We start from the raw sequence: 23,803 nt of genomic DNA, 5'->3' as shown, positions 1-23,803 counted from the left end.
GGAACAATTAAAAGAAAACAATATTCCCCCCAAAACAAAATATCTGATTACATATTTAAAAAAGAAAAAAAGGAATCAAGAAAATCAGACGATGATATATTTTTTTTAATGACATAAAGTTATATTTCTTTAGACCTATGTGAGAGGTGAAATTGTACCATGCTAAACTCTATGTCCTTTTTTATATTTCTTTTTTCTCTTGGTTTCTAAAGTTTGCCAATAGTGCAAGCTACATTAAGGGTAGAAAAGAGGGGAGGTAGCACAAAGCCAAATGAAATTACTTTAAACATTTGCAGAAAATCTGGATAAAAATTCTTTCATAAATTCTCTTTGGCAAATAATAAAATCTATATTTATTACCTTTCTGTTGACTAGGATCAACACAATATTTAAGAGATGCATCTTTACATAACTTAATGCATGAATGAAACAAAGCCAAATTCACAAAGTAAAAGTGGCTTTCACATTTTGCTAACAGCTCTAAAAATGCAGATTCTCCATCCTTAAAAGTATGAGAGGTCTTCAGCTGGGAATCAGAATCTTTCCTTATTCGTATGAGAAACCAGAATTGACTACATGTTTTTCAGTACTTTCCCTAAAATTCATGATCCTTATTAGGTTCTATTTCTTCTTCTATTATCTCTCAAAAGAAATATAGCAGCAAATCACTCCCATATTTTAAGTTTTAAATTCACCAACTGGGTTCACTACCAACAACTACACACATTCAATGCTTTATTAGTGTACATATGTCATTACTGTAGGCTTAGCTTGTTAATACAGAAATAAATAAAATAACTACAGTAAATTCGAACAAAGCAAATGAAAATGAGATTAAAGAGCCCTGATTAAATGAAATACTTACAACTTTCAGTTGAAAAACTGTAAAAGTTACATACATACCTAATAGCACTAGGAATGTACAATATCAATTATTGGAAAAATAAATGAGTGATTCACAGTTATAAGAAATTATTTTAATATTAGTATTTTTCCTTTTATAGACAAACATTTATAACATACACTTGGTTTCTACCTCATATAAGACAAAGTAGAATACTAAACGTTACTGCATTTACCCCAAACACAGCACTGACTGTGCCACAGGTAACCTGCTCCAAAATATACAATTCAATAGGTAGGCCACAGTATTGAATGCATGGTTATGTTAACAGTTTTAAGAAAGACATATATTTCCAGAAGTATGTTAAATACACAAATGTCAGTTCTATAAATAAAAAAAATTATCAGCAAAAATGTTTAGGTTTAACCTTCCCAAATTTTCTAACGCTTTACAAATTTTAGATATATGCTGTTTGACCAGTTAGTTTTGAGGTTTAAATTAGCAAACCATTATCCTATGAGAAGAGCTAAGCTAAACTATAACACTGCACAAACTTCCCAAGGAAGGTAACTCAAAAAATCTAAAAAGTGATTCCAATTATTCTAATAAACGTTTGAGATATTAAAAGAATCAATGACTCAAGAAACATTTTGAAATTACTCAATTTTTCTTTATCATTTCCTCTAAAACTAGTCACATAAATTTAAGATCCAGATTGCCTAAGAATGTGTCCTCATAGTAGGTTTATCACTAGAGTTTTAATCAGAAGACATAGCCTTAATGCCTCTAATGTGTAATTGTAAGCTAAAATCAAAATCCTTGCTTTGAAAACATCAAATCCAATTCCATAACAACTCATGGGCAGAGCTACTAAACAAAAAATAAATCAGGGAGAAAACGTGCAGCAGCCACAGCTACAAGAGTGGAAAATAAATTCTATTTTTCCATAAAGACTCTATGAAAATATAAAGCCCAAAATGAGCGACAACAGAAGTCCACATATAAACATTGTTTAAAAATAGAATGTTTTCCAAAGCTTCTTATGAGATGTCAATGTACAGTCATAGTCTGAGTTAAGACCTTCTAAATCAAGGTTAAGCCATACATAACTATGCTGATTTACATTCCTTCAACAATGTTCAACTGATATACATAATTTATAAACATCCACAGCAATTCTTAATGCCCCATCAGATCATCTCTCAATAATGGATGTTTATCCTTTTATAGTTTTGCTACTTTAAATACCAAGAAGCCTTTTCAGAGGAAGAGTTCTATGTCTTTCATTGATCCTCTAAAGAGTAGGTAACAAAATATAAAATTAAACAAGATTTATGTTTGATAAACTAACATATAAAATTACCATTGCAATATTCATAGTGACTGCTTATAAACATAACAGTCATCATAAAGCCTATAAAGTATATCCTCAGTTTTATAAAAGAAATGCAGATTGTCTCAAGGTAAAAAATACAGTGCAGGCTGCTAAAAAGCTCTTCGTTGCATCAGGAGGTGCAATAATGAGGAAAGCTTCAGAAAACACGAACATGTTCCCCAAACTTTAACATCAGTTAAGCATGACTTGCACTGCAGCAGCAGGATGCTTTTTAGTGGCTGGCACTATAAAGCTAACGTTAAGAAAGAAAAAAGGCAGAAAGTGTGAGCAACAAATGATGTAACCAAATTATTGCAAATGGAGATTAGCAATAGGAAGTGAGGAAGGTGACCGTCCACTCCACTCTGCTAAGATGCCATCTTTAAATATTAAGTTCTTTGCAGGAAGTGGGACTCCCATGTCAGCATAGGATGACTGTGAAAGCAAACTTGAAAAACTGGCCTCAGTGTGAATATCCAGTGTTGAAGCACCTTCCTAAAAGATCAAGAAACAAGAGAAAAAAATTCTATTCAACACTTTACCAAACCACTTAATGTAGCTAATGAAAAAAACAGACCTTAATTACCTAAGAAATGTTTATGGAATGCAAAGTACTATAGGAGATTTGAAGATGTACCTCACAAACCCAAAATAATCAATGACAGGTATTAACATATGCAAAAATGACTAATACACTCACATGATGATAAATGCTTAAAATAAATAGGAATAGGGTATGAGAATATGGGATAAGAAAAAGTTAAGTCTTAGACAATCTATAAAAACCCTCACACAACATTAAGCACTAGAATAATCCATCCTCTCCCAGGCTCTCAGATTCACAGTCAGCACAGACTTCTCCCCAGAACTCCAGGCTCAAACCCCCACCTATCTGACATCTGTTCTTGCATATTTCACCATAAATCCCACACTTAGCATGTCCATAACCAAACTCTCAAAATTTCCCCCACTGGTTCTTTCCCAGCCTTCCCTGCTCCATGCATCAAGCTAGTCAAGAAATATGGAAATCATTCTTCATTCATCTCTTCCTTATCACACCCTCAATCTTTCCTCACGCTTATTTCATCACCAGGTTCTATCAATCTACCTCCGACACGTATCCCCAACGAGTTTACCTGATTTGTTCACTGCAGCCACCACCATACTCTAGGCCAGCGGTCTCCAAAGTGGGGTACTCACTCCAAAGTGGGGTGCAGTACTGAGAAAAACTTTAAAATCTTGTATCTACTTATTGCATCTGATAAAATTCCTGTTTTTGTGCATGTTTTACAATACACATAATATATTATTACATGTATAACAGTGTATACATGTAATAAACAAACTTTTATTATGGTCACATGAAATTTTTTTTTAAATGAAAAAGGGTGTTCAGCCACCAACATCTCTTACTTGGGCTATTACAAGTCTCTGAACTTACCTTGTTTCTATGTTTGTTTTTAATCTATCCTCTAAACAGTAACTAATCTTTTAAAAGTCAATTAGAAACTATGTTATCCTGTTAAAAGTCTTCAATAGTTTCTCTTTGCACCCAGCATAAAACAGGTATTCTTTAACATACCCTAGAAAGTAGAAGGTGCTCTGTTCTTCAGCCTCACCTCCTGCCACTACCACTCTCTCATGAGGCTTCTGCCACACTGGCCTTCTCATTTCCTTGCAGGCCAAGTGCCTTCCTGACATAGGGCTTTTGCACCTACTAACCTCGGCCTCGAATACTCTTTCCCATCCTTTAGGTTTCGGCTTATACACCATCTCCACCTATTTAAATTACATCTACCTTTGGATTCCATCAGATTTGAACGGGCTTGGCTCCTTCAAAGCACTTACTGAAATCTGTAATTACGTATGTCGATGTTTACTTGACTATGGTCTCAAACAACACTTAAGCTCCATTAGTGTCTCAGACGTCTCTGTTTCCCCAAGACCTGGTAAAGAGCCTGGCACAGAGTCGACTCAAGCATTTATTTAAAGAATGAAGGAAACCAAACTCCAAACTACTGATTTCATAATGTTAGAACAGATATTCCGAACCAAAATATTCCATACTAAAAGTTTATCTACAAATCAAGTCTAGAGTATCCTTTTTTTCCTTGCAGGGAAGATAAAAGGTCTACAGCGCTGGCTGTCACTACCATAACAGACAACCCCCCTCTCAGCAATGGTGCATCACTGCAGTTATTAATGGAAGGGTACTGACCCAAGGACCAGCACCTAGCATGGTGTTTGACCCATGGCAGATGCTTAACACATTTCTGTTTAATGAAGTACTGGCACAGAATGAACAGTCCAAGCTTCCTAAAGACCTGGCCAATGAAATCATGTATAAGTCAGTTAACTTCCTGAATTTTAGTATCTTCCTTTATAAATTAAAATTAATGCTTATTTCATGTCTTACTGCTGTGGAGACTCAGAATAAACATGGAAGTGTTTTGCATACTATAAAAGCTCTATGCAAATACCATTTGGATTTTTTTGGTTTTTGTTACCTGGAATGAGTGAACAAAGTTAAGGACTTGCAGAGACAGTTTTCTACTGGAATGTAAGAGGTTTTGAAGGCTGAAAAAAAAAGGGGGAAGTTTAAAATGAATATGACAAGAACTACTATCTCACAAGAGTTTAATTTTAACAATTTAAATGTATGTATATATGTATATACATCTTGATTAATCACATAAAAATTAAAATAAACAAACTCAATGATTCTCATCAATGAAATTTCTGCTTGTTTTAATAATATAGGGTAATAGTGCATAAAAAGACCATTTCGAAATAAAACATCATGTACAACCAAAATTGGAAAATTATTGTTAAAAGAAAAAGTTTAAACTATTACCAAATATAAATGTTAAATGTAAGAAAACTTTTAAAATAATAATTTAGGCACATACTTTTCAAATACGTAAACTGGTAACAATTATAGTGGCAATCATTAAAGCTATATAGTATCTCTACTTTTTACTCATGTATGTTATTTTATTTTCAGGATAGTTATTAAAATTATTTGTCAATTAAGTACTTCTAATTTTCTGATACAAGCTACATGAAGGCAATTAAATTATTTATTCTCCAACTTTGTTTTCCTAAAGATGTCAAGCAGACCTCTGGTATCACCTCTCCAAGCCACTTACCATGACAATCAGACTCAATGATATTCTTTTCTGCTAACCCAGTCTTAGAACCTCTACAACGCGGCCTCTTAGCAGCCGCTCCCAATGGATCAGAGCTGGCATAAAAGATAAAACCTACATGTCCGTTCTGATAAGTAATACATGCTCATTTTAGAAAATGTGGAAAGAAAATTTAGAAAGTCAGCCATAATTCCACTATAGGAGATAATCACTATTAATATAACTTGAGTGTGTGTATGCTAAGAGAGAGAGACGTGCACAAGAGAAATTTCTATAGATACTTACATATTAAATAAAACTAGGTTCATACAGTCATGTAAGCATGCCCATTTTAACCATACTCTCGCCAAATCTGGATAACTAAGTAAACATCATTAACCAAAACATGTGTCCAGAAGAGCTGCATGTGCCTAATTTCTGAGGTTGAACTTTAATTTTAAAACACATAGAAAAATGCCTAAACTAGCCATCTTTAGTCAATCGACAAACACGTGTGAAATAAGAGAAAGTAAGATACAGCAACTGAGAGCTTAAGAAGCCTCACAGGTGAAAAGATGACAGCGAACCGAAACCCTTACCTCTCTTTTCTGCAGAGGCCGTGTGTAGCAATTTTTCTGCAAACTTTCTGGTTTAATTCAGAACTAAACAGTGGAATTCCAAAGCACAGCTCAAGAGGAACCCAGTCTGCTTCTGCCGTGGCAACTACAAAAGGATATATACAGTTATTAATCACATATACATTTATATATATTATGACTGACCAGGGTTTCTTAACTGAAGTCTAGAGATTTTCACAGATTCCTCCCACCCCCACTGACATCCACCAATGGGTTTAGCAGCACAGAGGACTCAGGGGGGTGGTCAGTGAACCTCTGAAACAGGAAAGAATTTTTTTTTTTGGAAATCAATTTGGGGACTATTTTGTCATTGTGTTGGTTATCCACAAATGTCTACAGAACATTTTATTTTCCTGACAAAGACATACTGTGATACACTTTTTTTTTTTTTTTTTGCAAAACCAACTTTTACTTAAAGCACAAATACATTACTTTTTGCAAACAGATCCATGACACATGACTAGACAGAGAGGTCAGATGGCCACTTAGCGCTCGAGTCCACAGCGCCTCCCAGGAGCTCAGGGAGTGGCCCCACGCCCTTGGACACAGATGTCTGGGCTGATTCTAGGGAGTGACAGTTCAGGCTGAAGTTTAATGCCTTAAATACTGGCTTCACTTGAGTACCACACAGTGGCAGCTCTTGACATTATTAAAAAGGGCACAATGCACTAGAGGGAAGGTTAGTGACGGGTTTGGTGAACGACTAATTCTCACTACATAAACACAAACATGCAAACTTAAGTTACTGTATCAGCCATTCTGTACAGATGTGTTCCTCAAGACTAACTGTAAACCAGGACGTGCATTCTGGAAGTCGGTCCCTTGCAGTGCCTGTAACAGGAGTGTCCTTGACCCTCAGTGATACATTAAAAAAAAAAAAAAAAAACTTATTTATTTATTGGCTGCATTGGGTCTTTGCTGCTGAGTGTGGATTTTTCTAGTTGTGGCAAGCGGGGGCTACTCTTCATTGCAGTGCATGGCTTTCTCATTGTGGTGGTTTCTCTTGTTGCAGAGCATGGGCTCTAGGCGCAAGGACTTCAGCAGCTGTGGCTCACAGACTCTAGAGTGCAGGCTCAGTAGTTGTGGCGTGCGGGCTTAGTTGCTCCACGGCATGTGGGATCTGCCCAGATCAGGGCTCGAAGCCGTGTCCCCTGCATTGGCAGGCGGATTCTTAACCACTGTGCCACAAGGGAAGCCCCAGAAAGAATGTTTTTTGAGTATGTACATGCTTCTGGGAAGAAGGCATGCAGCTTTCATCAGCTGCTCAAAGTGGTCTTTTACCCCCCCCCGCCCCCCAAAATTGCAAGATACCTATAAGATGAGAGAATTAACATAGGAAAAATAAACTTTTTTATTCTCAGGTCACATTTTTATAATATTTTAATTATTATTCTAAATATATAAAAATGTTTCCTAGAAAATACTTATAATAAGAGCAGACAAATGATATCCAAATGACTTAACAGAAGAGTTAAACCTCAGGGGACTTCCCTGGTGGTCCAGCAGTTAAGACTCCGCACTCCCAATGCAGAGGGCCCGGATTCAATCCCTGGTCAGGGAACTATATCCCACATGTCATACTAAGACCCTGCATATACCACAACTAAAGATTCTGCATTCCGCAACTAAAGATCCCACATGTTGCAACTAAAGATTCCACACGCCACAATGAAGATCCTGCACGCTGCAACTAAGCAGCCAACTAATTAATTAAAAAGACTTAAACCTCAGAAATTAGTTTAAGATTGCGTATAATTTTTGAAGCCTTACCAGAGTTTTGCTTTGTGGCTGAATCTATAGTTGCTTCCTCAATGACCATTTCAAATGACTCTGTACTCCCATTTACATCTGAGCCAGAAGCCAAATCAGGTTCTCCTTATAATTAAAGGGCATACACAATATTTAGGATTCTAGCAGTTAGCATAGGTTGTCAATGAGTCAGTCCTAACATAAAAGAAGACTTCAGGCAATAGAAAGACAATGGAAAACAATGAACAGTCTTTAGCATAAAGTGGTAGTTCTTAAATGGGGGACAATTTTGTCCTCCAAAAAACATCTGGCAACATTTGAAGACATGGTTTGGCTGTCATGAATGGGGTCAGGGATGCTACTGATATCCAGGGATCCTAAACATCCTACAGTGCACAGGACAGCCCCCAACAACAAAGAATTATCAAGCTCAAAACATAAATGGCACTGAGGTTGCAAAATTTTTGGCCTAAAAAAAAAAAGGATTCAAAAGGCAGAACACAAGTTTAGACCTTTACTCAGATCATTACTAAAGTCATTTCTATCTCCATGGAAACATGCAGTCTGATTACATCATTCGTTTTCAAAATATTTTTTTGACTCCCTGTATCTTTCAGCACAAAAGATCTGCCAAGATCTTCTACATCTTACCTATTACTTTTCTGCTCTCATCTACTACTGCCCAACAAACTCTTTCCTTCTTTTGGCCAAGATAAGCTACTCTACTGCTTGATTCCCTCTGCCTAAAGGCTGCTACTTTCCAAATAAACAACAATCACCTATGTGTGCTAATTCCTCATTTTTCAAAATTCAGTCCAAACTTTACCTTCTCTAAGAGGCCTCTCTAAGCTCAAATGGGCTGAGATATGCCTTCTATATCCTACTTTAGCACTTCAAGAAACACTACACAGTAGGCTGATTCACTTGCTTGTCTCTCCTTCCTTAAGTCTTAGTTACAGAAATATCTCCAGCACTTAAAGAGGTATTTCGTAAATGTTTATAGAATAAATGAAATAAAACATGACAGCTGTAGTAGACATCCTTCGAAATGACTGCCTAACCCACAGCCCTCTTTTCTAAAAATGCTCCTATGATACCTGGCAGTCAGCTGTTGAAAGTTACCCAACTTCTCTGACCAAAGGAAAATGGACCAGAAGTGGATACCTAAGTCAATCCACTGGATGGCCAGCAATCAATCATATTTTCTCAGGATTTCAAACTAAGAGGTTCAGCAAATACAGTCATTCAGTGATAGAGACCTGAATAAAAGGTTCCCTAGAGTCGTGGACCAGAGGTGACACCACAGCAACCAAAGCCACATACAAGCCAAATTATGCCAGAGCAGAAACAATCAGTAACCATGAGAAGGTGATCTGAAACTGAATTTTTAAATTAAAAAGAAAGAAACAGGTATCTAAGGAAAGTTAGCTGTTGTCAATATGCAGGACAGGTTGAAGACAGAAAGAAGGAGAATGAGGCCAGGAAGGCTAAGCAGGAAATGGTCGCAATAAAACATGTATAAAGTATCAAGACTCAGACTAGAATGGCAGCTACAGAGAACTAAAGAGAGAGGGAAAGAAATGGATGTAAGAGACATATCTAAAGATTAATTCATTGAACTTGGAAATAACTGGGCTGGAAAAGGAGAAGGATGAGCTAAAGATAGGATTTTTAAGGCCTGCATAACTGAGACAATGGTGCCTTTGACAGAAAGAGGAAAGCTGAAGGGGAAATCAATCATTCTAGTTTGAAAACAATTTTACAAAGTGGCTAAAGTTTTGAAACCACCACCCCATAAAGGAACTTAATTTAAAGCCTATAAACACAAATACAACAGTAAAGGGCTGAAACCCAATAACTGTTCTGTATTCCAACCCCAGGTCATCACTTCTTTACTCAATGCTCTTAGTATTTTCTCCATTTGAACAACTGATATTTGTCCCAATGATGTCACAGAATATTTTCTCATCTTTCAGTGGAAAAACATTAAGCATTAAATAAATCAATATCCCCACAAAGGTCCCCATGCTTTTCCAATATTAAGTTTGTGATAAACTCAATACCAATTATCTTAATTCAAAGAACCCAACTATTGGCTAACCTCTCTCATCAGAAGCATCACTGAGTTTTCTGTTTGCAAGCTGGCTAGAAGCATTCAACATGGTGACATATCCACAAAAGTGCTGCAAGTCCACTTTGTTCCTTAATATTTGCAACGCTTTATGAACACCCATATTGACACGCGTAAACTCTAAGAAAAAGAGTTGACATCACATTATAAGTAAACAGTTTTACAACAAAACACCAAAAACTTAAATATACTTTCCTTCTATTAAACAATTCTTAGAACTACTTTTATATTTCATCAAGATTGATTCCAATGAAGAAATATCTGTGAATGTAAAAGGATGCTGTACACATGCAACATATTTATAGAGCTCAGAAGACAACTGCTATAGCAAAACAACTGACCCGCTAAGGAAGTAAATAGGGCCAGTCAGTGGCAAATTCTCTAGGCTTCTCTTTGTAATTCTATTCTGCCTCAAATACTTACTTAGTGGGCTTCTACCAGGTAATGCATTAAATACATATTATATATATTTTTTTAATTTAAGAAAAGTATTCTTATTGAAATTAAAGCTAACAATGTACTTGAAATTATATCCCTAATAAGTTATTTAGACATCAGCTCAAGTTCTCATAAATATGTGAACTTACAAAAGAGAAAGTTGCTCTATAACCAAACATGAATATTTCTCTTTTTTAGAATTCTCACAATAATCTCCGAAGGCAAGAGATTTATTAACCAGTTCTTGAGATTTGTGATTTTTAAGATCCTGTTGTAACTATCCTGTATCTTCTGGTGAACAATAAATTTTCCCATAGAATTTATAAAGAATCAGAGAATTAACTAGCACAGTTTAGTTGCAGAGAAATACTTATTTCTGAATAGGGGCTATTTTTGGAAGAAAAAGCTCTCTCCTCTAAATTTTGTACACATTTATTCACAACAGCCGAAAGAGAGCACTTAATTTTAAATGTGAGGCTTTTGCAGCCTAGCCATGTGAAAAGGAAAAAATACTTATAAAAAAAATCTTCTTCCTTTTCCCTGCTTTGAGGGAGGAGGGACAATGGTGACCGACATTTTGGAAGAAAAGTTCTCATATGAATTAACATAAAATTACTTGAATGATTCACTGCTCTCTCAAGTTCCAAACAATGTGGCTTAGAAACAAGAAAAACAGCTTATGAAATGACAGTTTTGCATGGAGCAGGAAACATCAGTGCTATATAAATATATGTAAGTTTTAATCAGAGAGAATTTTTCTTTTGAATACACACACTTTCTTAATACTTAACAGAGGAAAAGTATTTTTATATAAAACAAAAGGAAGAATGAATTTGCTCTTATAGAAATTCTCTGAGCATCTTTCATCAAATGTATTGTAGCTCACAATTCCAGAAAGAGAAGACATTAACCAGGGCTTTTCATCTTTGATTCTAACTGGCTTAATTTAGCTCAAACTTTGCAATTCATTCAAGTCCTCTTTAATAGGAAAAATAAAATGTAAACAAAAAATGCTTAATTGATTACCTAATTGAATAACTAAAAATAAGTTAGTGTTCTCTCACTTTGTCTACACAATGACTCTAGATTCGGGACTTCTAATACTATAGCACAAACTTAGATCAGAACACAATGACCATTAATAACAGTTATTTTTAAAAATTTGTTTTTGTAAAAACAAATGCTGAAACAGGAAATACATGCAAGTTCTCTGTAAACTCTAAGTTAGTATACAAATGTTCATTAGTGCCCATAAAAGCTCTTAAGAAAACCCAGTATGTAACACTGGGGGGGGGAATCAACTTTCTAAGCATAAAACCTTCTCTATGACTTGTCTTCTCCCCCAGCCTCCAAATAAACAAACAATAAAAGGAAACTAAAAGGCTAAACACACAGAAAATCCACTCTGCCATCTAGGTAGCTATTTTCGTCTCTCAGACAGACTAGTATTCTTTCTAGTCCTAGGTCCTAAATGAGTCTTATTCTATTGGTTCTTTGTGGGAAAAGGCACATGACAGAAAACTACCTTTTGTCAATATTCTTTAAAAGCAGAATCATTTTAAGACCCTAGAACTTAAAAATTTTAAGAATTCACTTCCTACTATGTTTCCACCAAATTGTTGACAAGATTAATCACAAAGAAGTCAAACGGATACAATTCAAAAGTACGGTACCTCCTTGTAGTTCTGTCTCATCAAATGGGAAAGGTATGTGGACAGTTTCTCCTATCCCATGCAAACCATGTCCCTAAACATGAAAAAACACAAGTTGAAAGGTATACACGAAACCTGTATTTCCAATAGTGGGTACTCAAATGATAAATAAGACTGTGCCTTGTGATGGTGTATTCCTCATTAATACTCCATCAAAATGCTCTCAACAATTTTCTATTTTTCTCCAGCAAGTAAAGACAATCTTAAGTCTATATTAACCTATGAAAACAATGTGTCTCAAACTGAGTGTATAGGTTAATGAAAAAAAACAGATAAATCTGGTGTCAGCCAAGTAAAGCCTGAATGAGATCAAGTGCACTCACACAAGGGGTACTGTAGTGCTGAGAGAGGAAAGTGCTGCAGGACCCCCCAGGATCACCTGGCATGCCACGGACTAGGAATACAAATCTCAAAAACCTGCCCTAAATGACACATATTCAAAATCACCTGCTGCAACACTGTAATTACATACAATTGGAAACAACCAAAATGCCTGTCAGTAGGGAACTGATTAAATAATGTTCTTATTTTCCATGCAGCTGCAAAAAACAGGAAGCTCTCTACAAAGTGAGACAGAAAGATTCCAATTGCTAAGTGGAAAAAGCATGGGGCATATCTGTGTAACTGCTTGCATACGCATAAAGAAATTCTAGAGGGGTATAGCAGAAACTAACGTGGTTGTCTGATTTGCAGGAGAGTCAGGGAGTGGAAACTGGGCAGAGTTTTACAAGGGCAGTGATACTTTTCTCTGTGCATCCTTTAATAGTGTTTTAGTTTTCAATCATGTGAATTTACTATCGATTCAAAAGTTAAATTAAAAAAAAAATCTATGAGTCTAACCAGCCCAGTCCCATGTTACAAATAATAACCTACTTCCATCCATCACATTAATTAATGTTGTTCATTTAAATTTTGTTAGTAGTAACGCGTTTTGGTCTTACAGTTGTGTAAGAATGACAAGCATGAGGAATTTACTTTTATGTTTATATATACTTAGAATCATTATAATAGAAAATTTAACACTGGGGATCTATACATTTTTTCCCCTTTAAAAGAGACCCATACATTATTCAAATTCAAGATACTGTGATATAAAAGAAAAAAATAATTTCAGGGGAAAAAAAATCACATTTATTTACTTGGTTCATATAACAACCTGAATATATTTCTGACATTTTCCTTCTATTCCATTGATATATTTATGATTTCAACCCTAAACAAGATAGTTATTATAAAAGCATGGATTAAAATCTTTATTTTGTTGTGTTTTAAGTTCCAGCAAGGTGAATCTTTTTTCCATAAAATTTAATAAAAGAGGCATTCTTTTTTAGCAAAGGCAAAACTCCTTAACAAACACTTTAAAACTCCTCTTACTCCACTTCTACCACCACTGCCACCATAGGGAACATTTTTTGAGATCTTCTGACATGCTGAACACACGTCTAAGGCATTTTTACACAGATCATCAATTTTAATAACTTTTCAACAACCATATAAAGATAAGAACTTTTATTAGCTCCAATTTGCAGGTGAGGTCACTGAAGTTCAAGGAGGTTACTTAATTTGCCCAATATTGCCAACAAGTGTGGAATCAAGATGGGCACTTAGGCACCTGACCCTTCAGTCCACGTCTAACCCATTCTACCATGTGATCTCCACCACCCTTCATGTCTGCTCCGGCTGGCTAACGCATCCTCTCACGGTTTCCACTACCATCCACGTGCTGATGCTGACATTCAAGTCATCTCTCCTGCTCGACCTCTCATCTGAATTTCAGAATATTTTCAATTACCTCCTAGATATCTCTACCACTCAAATGTCCCACAGGCCCAAAACACACCACCTCATCTGCCCGCATAAACCGGCTCTTCCTCCTGTATTCCCAAGTGTGATATCACCCCACTTCCACTCTCACAAGCCAAGCACCCCAAGAATCACTCTTCTTCTTCCCACAGCCTTCTCAGACATCTGATCAATTCTATTTATTTTATATTTGTAATAATTTCCTTTTCATTCTTATTACCACTTCCCTAACCTAGGCTCTTCTCATCTCTTATCTGGTCTCCAACACTGAATCCTAATCCTATCTTCTCCCACCCAGCCTTTCTCAACAGCCTTCACGCTGATCTCCCAAATCGCAACTGACCATGTTAATCCCCTGCTCAGCACCGTTTACTGGCTGCCATCATCTAAAGGGGAAAATCTAAGTACTACAGCAGGACAGTTAAGGTCCACTACCCTCCTGGGCCTGCCTACTTCTCAGACTCATCTCTGACCACCACCCCATCACACTGCAGCTTACCCTTCAAAATTATGTAACAGCTTACAGGTCCTAGCACATGCTCCCACTTCATATTTCTATTTATTTATTCAACAAACACTCACTGAGCAACTTCTATGAGCCAGGCTCTATTCCAGGCACCAGGGAAATATTTATGAAGAAAAAGAAAAAAATCTCCACCCAGAGATGTATTCACGCTGACCCCTCTGCCTGGCCTTGCTCTCCTCTAAATCAGTCTTTTATACTTAGCCCAGGTCTCATTTTCTCTAGGGAGCTTTCCCTAAGCCTTTGTCCTTGCCCCAAGGCTGGAAGGATACTTCTCTTTAACGCTTCCACTGTATAACTCTCTTCAGCACTCGGCAAAAAACTGGAAGTACTGCTTATGCAACTTTCCCCACTAGACTTAAGTTCTTTGTCTTATTTGTATACCCACATTAATGAGTACAGAATATGGCAAGTACAATTTTTAGTTCAATGAATTAATGAAATCTTTACAAAGAACTTATTACGTACCAAAAAGTGTGCTACACACTTCATACACACCTTCTTCTTTCATTCTCTCAACAATCCTAAAGCTAAAAATGTTTACCTCAGCATTAGCTGTCACTATTACTTTTTGTTGTTACACAGCAGATATTATCATCTACATTTTGCAGATGGGAAACTAAGTATATAAGAGGAGTAGCTCTAAAATGTTACACACCACTTCACACCTGCTGGGGTGGTTATAATAAAAAATCAGATAATACCAAGTGCTGGAGGGAATGTAAAACGGTGCAGTTACTTCAAAATGTGGAAGCAGTCCAAATGCCCATCAACTGATGAATGGAAAAACTAAGTGCCGTATTGTCATACAAGGGGATATTATTTGGCCATAAAAAGGAAAGCAGTACTCATGCTATATGAAGAACCTTGACAACAGGAAAGAAGCCAGTCACAAAAGACTACATATTATTATGATTTCATGTATCTGAAATGCCCCAAATGGGCATTCTGGGAGATAGCAAGTAGATTAATGTTGTTAGAGCTGAGGCGGGTGTGTGTGTGTGTGATAGTGGAATAGGGGAGTGAGAACTAAAGGTACAGGAAAATGTTATAAAATTGAGTGTGGTGCTGAGGGCAGACATCTGTGAATACACTAAAATCATTGAATCACACAATTAAATTGGGGTATGGTACGTAAACTGCATCTCAATTTTAAAGCTACTATTAAAAAAAAAAAGGGCCACACAGGTAGCAAAAGGTGAGGCTGGAACTCAAAGTTGGGTCTAACTTCAAAGCCCATGTTGTTTCCGCCACTCCAGACGAAGCCCATGACTAAAACCCAGATCTCTGGTTCCCTACGTTTCAGTTTTACAAATGTCAAATAACGGATGTCTGATTGCGACTCAGCAGAAAGCTAGACAAATTATGATTTTTAAAATAAAAATCCAAAACTGATTGTTTCAAATAAGGTAACTGTACCTGAATCAAAACCGCCGAATGTGTTAGGGCATCATTCAACATCGTGAGCACATTGGATGTGGGAACCACCCCAGGATCGTGACCCCAAGACGTTATTAGTAATCGATCATAACCCTATGGGGAGGAAATGAATAAAACACAGTATATGGCATCTAGAAATACACAAAACAAAACGAAGAAAGGTATCTGTAATACTGCTTAACAGTTTCTATCCTCCTCAACAATGATTTCTAAAAAACTCACAAAAAACCTCCTATAACATACCTGGAATATATCTGGCAGTTTTCGAAGTCTTGTACCTTTGGACAGCAAAAGAGATGGTGGTCCTTGCCTGGTGATGTGGTAAATGTACAGTTTAAACCAGACAGAACTGACTTCTGGGATAGCTGGTCCAATATGCTAAAATTATAAAACGGGGAAGATAACGTTGTAAATACTTAAAGAAGCCAAATTTCACAAGTGACCAAGTATATTCTTACAGCTCATGCCTCATGTAAGTGTTAACTGTTATTATGCTTATGAAGATAAATTTTAAACGATCCATTCAAACAGTTTCAAATTTACACTGGAATTGAGAAAGCAGGTCTTATCACTGCAATTGAGAATGGACTCTGGAGCAGACGGCCTAAGCCTGAATCTTGGCTTCATCCCCTCAGCTGTATCACCTAAGGTTTCTTAAGTTCTCTCATACCTCGTTTTGCTCAATTGTAACATGGCAACAAAGTTCTTATCTCTTAAGGACATTGTTAAAGGCTTAAAATAGTACCTGGCAGCATATGATAAGCTCTATATTAAAATGTTAGTTATTATAATCATTAATAATTTTTCTCAAAACGGACTATCTATCCTTCCACCCACCATACCATTCATTCAGTTCATGGATTCCTACTATCCCCAGAGGCTGTGTTAAAGAATAGAAGGAAGTGTGTGTGTGCGCCTGCGCGCACGTGCGTGCGTCCGTGCGTGTGTGTGTTGGGGGTGGCGGCGGAGGTGGGGAGGTGCAAATTATAATCACTCCCATTGAACAGAGGACAACACTGGGGTAAGGGGGGAGTGTGCTCACTGAGGCAGCTAGATCAGTACAGGTAACAAAATCGTCCTTGTACAAGAATCCTCCTTTTACACCATTAAACCCAGCACATCAAGGAAACCAGGCAGGATTGTAGCATTTGTAGCACTGAAGACTAGACCACAGACCTCACTCTTTGAAAGTGGTACATGTCACAATGGCCTTACTAAGTTATACAAATAAACACGACTGATTTATTTTTAAAAAGTAAAAGACCAGAAGTCATTTTCGTGATTTTAAAGATAACTAGAGTTCTAGCTTTCAAGCATAATCTTTTCTCTTTAGCTTATTTAACATCATGGCGCTACTTCCAAAATAATTCACTTTCCCTAATTAAATTTATCTTATCTCTCAAGGCAATCCAGGTTTCCTTCTTAGAGCATCCAAAAACATTTTCTTTAAAATCATGCATTCATGAAGAAAATTTAATCGAACGTGTCACTAGTCACTAGATAATACATATATACATAAAATGTACCAATTATACCTCACAAACTGAACATAACTTTTTTTTTAAAATTTTTTAATTTATTGGCTGTGTTGGGTCTTCATTGCTGCACACAGGCCTTCTCTAGTTGTGGCAAGCGGGGGCTACTCTTCCTTGTGCTGCATGGGCTTCTCATTGCGGTGGCCCCCTTGCTGCAGAGCACGGGCTCCAGGTGTGCGGGCTTCAGTAGTTGCAGCACATGGGCTTAACAGTTGTGGCTCATGGGCTTAGTTGCTCCGTGGCATGTGGTATCTTCCTGGGGCAGGGATCAAACCCGTGTCCCCTGCATTGGCAGGCGAATTCTTACCCACTGCGCCACCTAGGATGTCCTGAACATAACATCTTACAACAGCAAAATATACAAAACTGCTGAGTTGATGATTTTAACATCAGGTATCCATAAATTGAGAATTAATACAAGACTGTTAAACCCCTCCTTCAAGTTGCCATGAGGAAGAGTGAAATGACAGCAGAGCGAGCTTCCCAGTGGGTCTTTACCTGAGGGGTGCAGCTACTGACAGGCCGGATTTCGTTGGTGAGAGGAGCCATGGAAACAAGCAGTGTGTAATTTTTGTTTAGAACTCTGCTGCAAGTTGCAGGGTCCAACCCAAGAAGGCTTTCACAGCGCAAGAGATCCAGAGGAAAACCTGAATTACGATCAACCACATACATAGAATGAAAGACCGACAATGTGAAACAGAAACATCTATGATGAAACACTGATAACTGCCTTGAAATTTAAATTTTTTAAAATAAGGTAAAATAAACTGTCTACTGGTGTTTCTTCCGGATAGCCTTTTACTTTAAAAATATGTTTGCTTTATCTTACCTTCTCTCCATCATGGCAGTGGCATCTTATGAAAGCCTAAGTGCCCCAGGAAAGCTGCATCCTTCCCTCCCCCAATTTTCAATCTCTATAAAAACTTTGCAGCCAAGTTCTGAATTGACCAGTGGGGCAAGAATTCCTCATTTAGAAACATGTGCCCTAAACTGTAGTCCAGAAAGTATGAACTCACTTGGCATGCAACTGATTTCAACTGTTCCCATTCTTAATCCTTCTGGAAAATACCAATCCTATTGCTCTCTAAAAGATAATTTAAACTTCAGAAGATCAAGCCAGCAGAAGCTATGAGCACAAGTGGCACCAAGATCTTGGTCTTTAATGCCATTCACCAGTAAAAGAAACCAGGCTCCTAGGGGAAAAGGCTGATTCCAGGGCTGGAAAAGAAATACAAGGTAAAATAGTTTGGCCAGAAAATAACGAATTACTTTCCCACCCTCTAACTTTTTTTTTAAAAGATAGAGGCATAGCACAAGGAGAGAGGAGTTTATTGGCAAAATCTGAGACAACTGTAGCAAAAAAACAGAGACAATAATGACTGATTATAAACCACTGAAAAAATAAAAACTGATAAATCCATACTGAGAACATAAGAGAATGCTTGGTCTCAAATGTTAAACAAGGAAGAAGTGTTGGAGTTGGGGGAAAAAAATGATTAATTTGCAACCATCACAGTAAAGAATGGTTCAGATAAGAATCAACAGCAGATGATAAATCTAGGAGGAAACATTGATAAGGAGTAGGATGCTTGCATAGTCTTAAAGTGTCCCCCCACAGATTGCTTATTAGTCGTTGCGGGGGAAAAATAGTTAACTCTACAGTGGAGAAATCAGAAAACACATTAACTGGGTGATCAAAACTTGTTAACATCACAAGAAGAGAAGCTTAACCAAGGTCTGCTTAACAAGCATCTTGTTCTGCACCATCAGTGGGGACAAGCAGTCCAGATAATTGTGTACGAGACAAAGGGAATCTGGAGGGTTTGTCTGTGTCTGGCCTCTCACAGATAAACAAGGGGAGTGCCTGTTATCTTAACTAAGTTATATGAGAAAGGGTGCGTCCTTGCAGTTAGCCCTTTTCTGAAACACAAAAAGGGTGAGATGATTTCTTAATCTTTGGGTAAAGTTCAACACTGTCAATGTCAAGTATAGAAAATATTTAATGAATACTAGGATATGGAAGGAGGTCTAAAGAGTTGATGGTGGTTAGAACAAAGTTTTTACAACTGTGATTGCTTCTCTACAAATGAGGTTTAATTTCTAAACATTTCACAGTACTAGACTGCCAAATTACAAACAGTGGCTTTAAGGTCTCATTTGTACTGATCCTAGCAAAAAGATGTCTTTTTTAAAGACAAAGATACCTGGGGAAAAAAAATCATGCTTATTAAAATGAAAAAAAGCTGACCACGCATTGCTTCTGCTTTTTTTAAGCAGTTCCTCATGCTGTCTAAAAGCAAAAGATTACTAAGAAACTAGTCTTTTTCATACATATCAGAAGTTTGCTTCTATGATAGTATCAGAAGCCCTTTTGGTTTACAGTGAATACCAAGTACTACATGATACACTCAAACTACAAATTATTAGTGACATAAAAAGAAAATTCTTTCTACTCAAAAAAAAAAATGCTTTAAACACCAAAACTACAGGATTTCTTGTTTAAAAAGAAGTAAGATTCAGTTATCACGCCACGCACCTACATACAGAAAGCTACCTTTCTCAACATGGAGAGGATCAAGCCCTAACGCCCTAAAAATGTTATTCGTTATCTGGAATGAATGAGCTTCTTTTCTATGACTCTAGAATGGTCCTAGTTAGACACCAGTATAAAAAAATTGAGAAACAGTCACTTAAATCATCTTCTGTGTTCTGTGGTTCCAGTGAGGAGCCTCAGTTAAGAAAGGCTGGTTAAAAGAATGAAACTTCATAAACAATTGCCATTTTGGTCTCATGGGGAGGGAGGAGTTACTCGCATCTTAACTTTGCAGCCACATCAATTATTCTAAGCAACTAAAGCTCCAGAAGTAGTCAACTATTAAATATACCTTAAAGGGTAGAATTATGCTTTACTTTCATACAGAATAGGTTTAGGTTTACATTTAACTTAGTTTATGATACAGACTATTCATGGTGAAAAACAGTTTAGCCCAACCTATTAAGCAACAAATTGCTGATGAATAAATCAATAAAAACCTTAGTGTTCAAAAGAAGATACTGTAAGGGACAGAGCAAAGGAAAAAAAATTCAAGAGACATGGATTCAAGTCCCAGCTCTTCCATTTACTAATCATACAGGCTTTAATGACTAAATGGGCAGGAGATTAACCAAGATAAGCTTCAATTTCTTTATCTATAAAATGAGTTACCCCTGGCTGGTCACTAGCACTCTCTAACGTTCTTGGGTTCTATGATGGGCAGTGAAAGATGGCTATAACAGAATACTTCAAATATTCTAACCCATTATCTCTGTAAGTCACTAAAAAAAGTCCCAGAAATTCCAGGACTTGTACATCCAGAGACATATTCAAGACTGTGCCACTCACTGTTAGGTCACATGAGCTAATATTTGGTACCAAAAACTGGTTAGTATCAATATATGCTTATCAATAAGTGCTTTAGACTCTTGGCATTTGGTGATTTAATATTCTCAGTTTCAACTATTCATGAATAACCTCAGAAAGAGCATGGAATCACCTGCAATCTTGCTAAAGCATAACTCTGAACCAAACACTCCAAGACTAAAGAAGTGAGTTATTAGGTATTGTATCTAGCCTCACTCAGCTAAACTACCCAGCATCTTTGTCCTCCCCTCTGTAACAACTCTTGTGAAATGACAAGTGATTCCACCCTAATTTTTTTTAATTGAGCTGAAAAGAAAGCCAGGTGCTGGTGAAAGAAGTAGAATGAAAATGGATATGACAAAGAAAATGATGGTTCTTGCCAGAAAATAGAACTTTTAGGTAAATGAAAGAATGAGTGAAATTAAATGTAATAGTGCGCTAAGAATTCACAATGTCCCAAAATGCAACTCCTGTCAATGTGCAAGGACTTCACAATGTAATTACATTCATAGCGTAATACTCTTACACTGATGCCCAAGGTGTTACATCTTTTTAAAAACACACATTCCTGAGTGCCATTTCACAATTTAGGAGCTACTACCATCAGTTCAACTGAAGTCTGGGAACCCCTTTCTATCACAAAACTGAGAGAGCACACCAGGGCAACAGCCACATTAGAGTTCATCAATACGTTAAAATTGCTACTACTTCTTTCTTTAACTCTTTGAAAAGAGGTTATCTGTTCCCTTTTTTATTCTTAAAGTAAAACACCTTAGTAAATATTATAGCAGCATTTGAATAGGAAGCCCCTGTTTATTACTTTTATACAATGAATCTTTCATTATTGATATTTCATGCTTCCTAAATAAATTTTGGTACTTGTCCACCTCTCAAAACAGATGCCTGTTCTATGTCCCACCCAGTTACTTAAACAAATTAACACTTCAACTCTTTTCTGTAGGTAACTAAACAAATTTAGATGCTACAAATGTCAGTGGCACATGAGAGAGGAGAAAAAGTAAGATAAGAAATAGCTGATGAGTAAAGCAATTCACAGAACAAGCCAACAGTTATAAATTCAACATCTACACAAAATGTTTTAAATAAGGGACGATTAAATAAGTGAGCATGACCTGTTTAATTTCTTAGAAAGAAGTTCCATAGGATCATGTCTTCAAAATCAAGTATATTGATCATACCATAATTGGGTTGGTCTGGCTGTGCAGTTTGCGCAACTAGATCTTTATTATGACGCAGAAACAATATTGTGTTTCTCAGAGTGAGTGCATGATCAAAGTATCTCTGTGCTTCTCCTTCACCAGTGCTCTGAACCTAAACCAAGAGAAAATACATTTTGCAACAAAAACCACTCTCGTGCCATTCATTCTAGTATATAACCATACAGTAGAGATATTAAGACATTATTAAAAATCAGTAAATCAAAAACTTGCCTAGGCAATACTGAAACAAATATTAACCTCAATCTTGGTTAAGCTTCCATTTTACTACACCTTTGAAGATGACAGAAGTTACCCCAACAGGTAAAACAACTTCAGCAACAGAGTAATGCCAAATTGTACCATTATATGATATATGTTCCATATGTGATTCAAATAGGGTGCTTTAAAAACTCTACGATCTACACATTCTGCTTCATCCAGAAAAGTATTCCAAATCCATGGACACCAATTACGCCACTATCTTATCACCCTGTTCACAACTTTGCAAGGGACAATGGAGTACACGATTCAACACAGCTGTTCAACACTGCTGAACATACAGCTTAAAATCACTCATCAAGGATTCACCGAGTCCCTGTTATGTGCTATGACCTCTCTAGGATGTAAGAGTGGTGGACAAAACTCCTGCATTCACTGGGTTTATATTTTAATGCATGCTTGTCTGACACTGTCACCTGTTCAATATGTAAAAACATATACATCCCAGAAACAACACAGGAAATAGAACGACAGGTCTACAGGGGGAAATAGCTAAATTAGATTTGCATTAAACTAATAAGATAAACTGATTAAGTTTAATCAAGACAAAGCTTCTTAAAAAATAGCTAAGAAACTATTCTTAAAAATTAAACTTCAGACTAGAAGACTTTCCCAGGAATGATTATGTGGTAAAAAAGAATAAGATACATAAAGAGTGAAAGGGACCTTCCAATTTGCTATACTTGATAAAAGACTAGTTGACGTGAAAAAAATAAAAATCAGGAAAACATTAAAATGTGCTAGAATAGAAAAAAATTATTGGCAAAAGATGACACAGTAAGAAATGGGGTTAAACAAGATATTAAAAGTATTGAGGAAATAATGAAAATATAAAGATAAGAGTTAAAGAGACAAATTAATAACAAGGATTATCTCAGGCACTAAAAAAGTAAAAATCCTATGGAGAAGGAGGAGCAGAAAAAATGTTATGGTAAGTCTTTTTTTTTTTTTTTTGAGATATGAAGAAATCACAAAATCATCAAAAATTCTCTAAACATACAAAAGAGTTCATCACTAAAGCACAAAAGGTACCAAAATTATTAGTCAAGGAAGCGCAGAGGACAGAATAAAATATCCAGGGAATGAAAAACACTAAAAGGGCAATCAAGATTTAGAGCTAAGGAAAACTAGGCTGTACTCACGGGGAAAAAGATGATTAAGAACAAATATGCCTGAAGTCTTCAAGATGCTAAAAGGGATAGTGAGAGTGGACATAAATACAACACCCAGGGACACTGTTCCAGACTTAAGATAAGTGGAACAAAAACTTCCAATAAAATTGCTTAAGAGTGGAGTCATATTGAAAAATAAATTAAAGGCTATTTTAGAAAAGTGCAATTTAAAAAATTACAGACTTAAGATTTCTATACCCCGTTTCCTCATTATATCAAATTATGCTAAGAGCTTAGATGAGGCAGACAAATCACTGTTTTAAAATCACAAAATTCATTCACCCACTCAATATGTTTAAGTCTAAATGACTTCCACAGTATTAAGGTGGGAATGAGGTAGGAATGAGCAAGAATATACCAAAAATCTACACAATCAATAACTGATGTTTTATCAAGCAAGAAAAGATTCTAAATGC

At 36.5% G+C, this 23,803-nt stretch overlaps 1 protein-coding gene across 1 annotated transcript in view; it reads right to left on the bottom strand.

Annotated features, from left to right (window-relative positions):
- Positions 1-203: 203 nt before the first annotated feature.
- FAM91A1 (family with sequence similarity 91 member A1) overlaps positions 204-23,803 on the bottom strand; it is a 41,666-nt gene continuing 18,066 nt past the window's right edge. Inside the window, exons 15-24 of the mRNA XM_057735189.1 lie at positions 21,916-22,048; positions 17,815-17,963; positions 16,025-16,159; positions 15,761-15,874; positions 11,977-12,049; positions 9,836-9,985; positions 7,756-7,860; positions 5,947-6,070; positions 4,727-4,796; positions 204-2,714 (exon numbers count right to left, since the gene is read on the bottom strand). Of these exons, the coding sequence (XP_057591172.1) occupies positions 2,529-2,714; positions 4,727-4,796; positions 5,947-6,070; positions 7,756-7,860; positions 9,836-9,985; positions 11,977-12,049; positions 15,761-15,874; positions 16,025-16,159; positions 17,815-17,963; positions 21,916-22,048 (1,239 nt within the window). The 3' untranslated portion in view covers positions 204-2,528. The remainder of the gene's footprint in view (positions 2,715-4,726; positions 4,797-5,946; positions 6,071-7,755; positions 7,861-9,835; positions 9,986-11,976; positions 12,050-15,760; positions 15,875-16,024; positions 16,160-17,814; positions 17,964-21,915; positions 22,049-23,803) is intronic.

The sequence above is a fragment of the Hippopotamus amphibius genome, chromosome 5 (genome assembly GCF_030028045.1).
Source record: "Hippopotamus amphibius kiboko isolate mHipAmp2 chromosome 5, mHipAmp2.hap2, whole genome shotgun sequence".
NCBI lineage: Eukaryota > Metazoa > Chordata > Mammalia > Artiodactyla > Hippopotamidae > Hippopotamus > Hippopotamus amphibius.
This window is presented reverse-complemented; position numbering and strand designations above follow the sequence as displayed.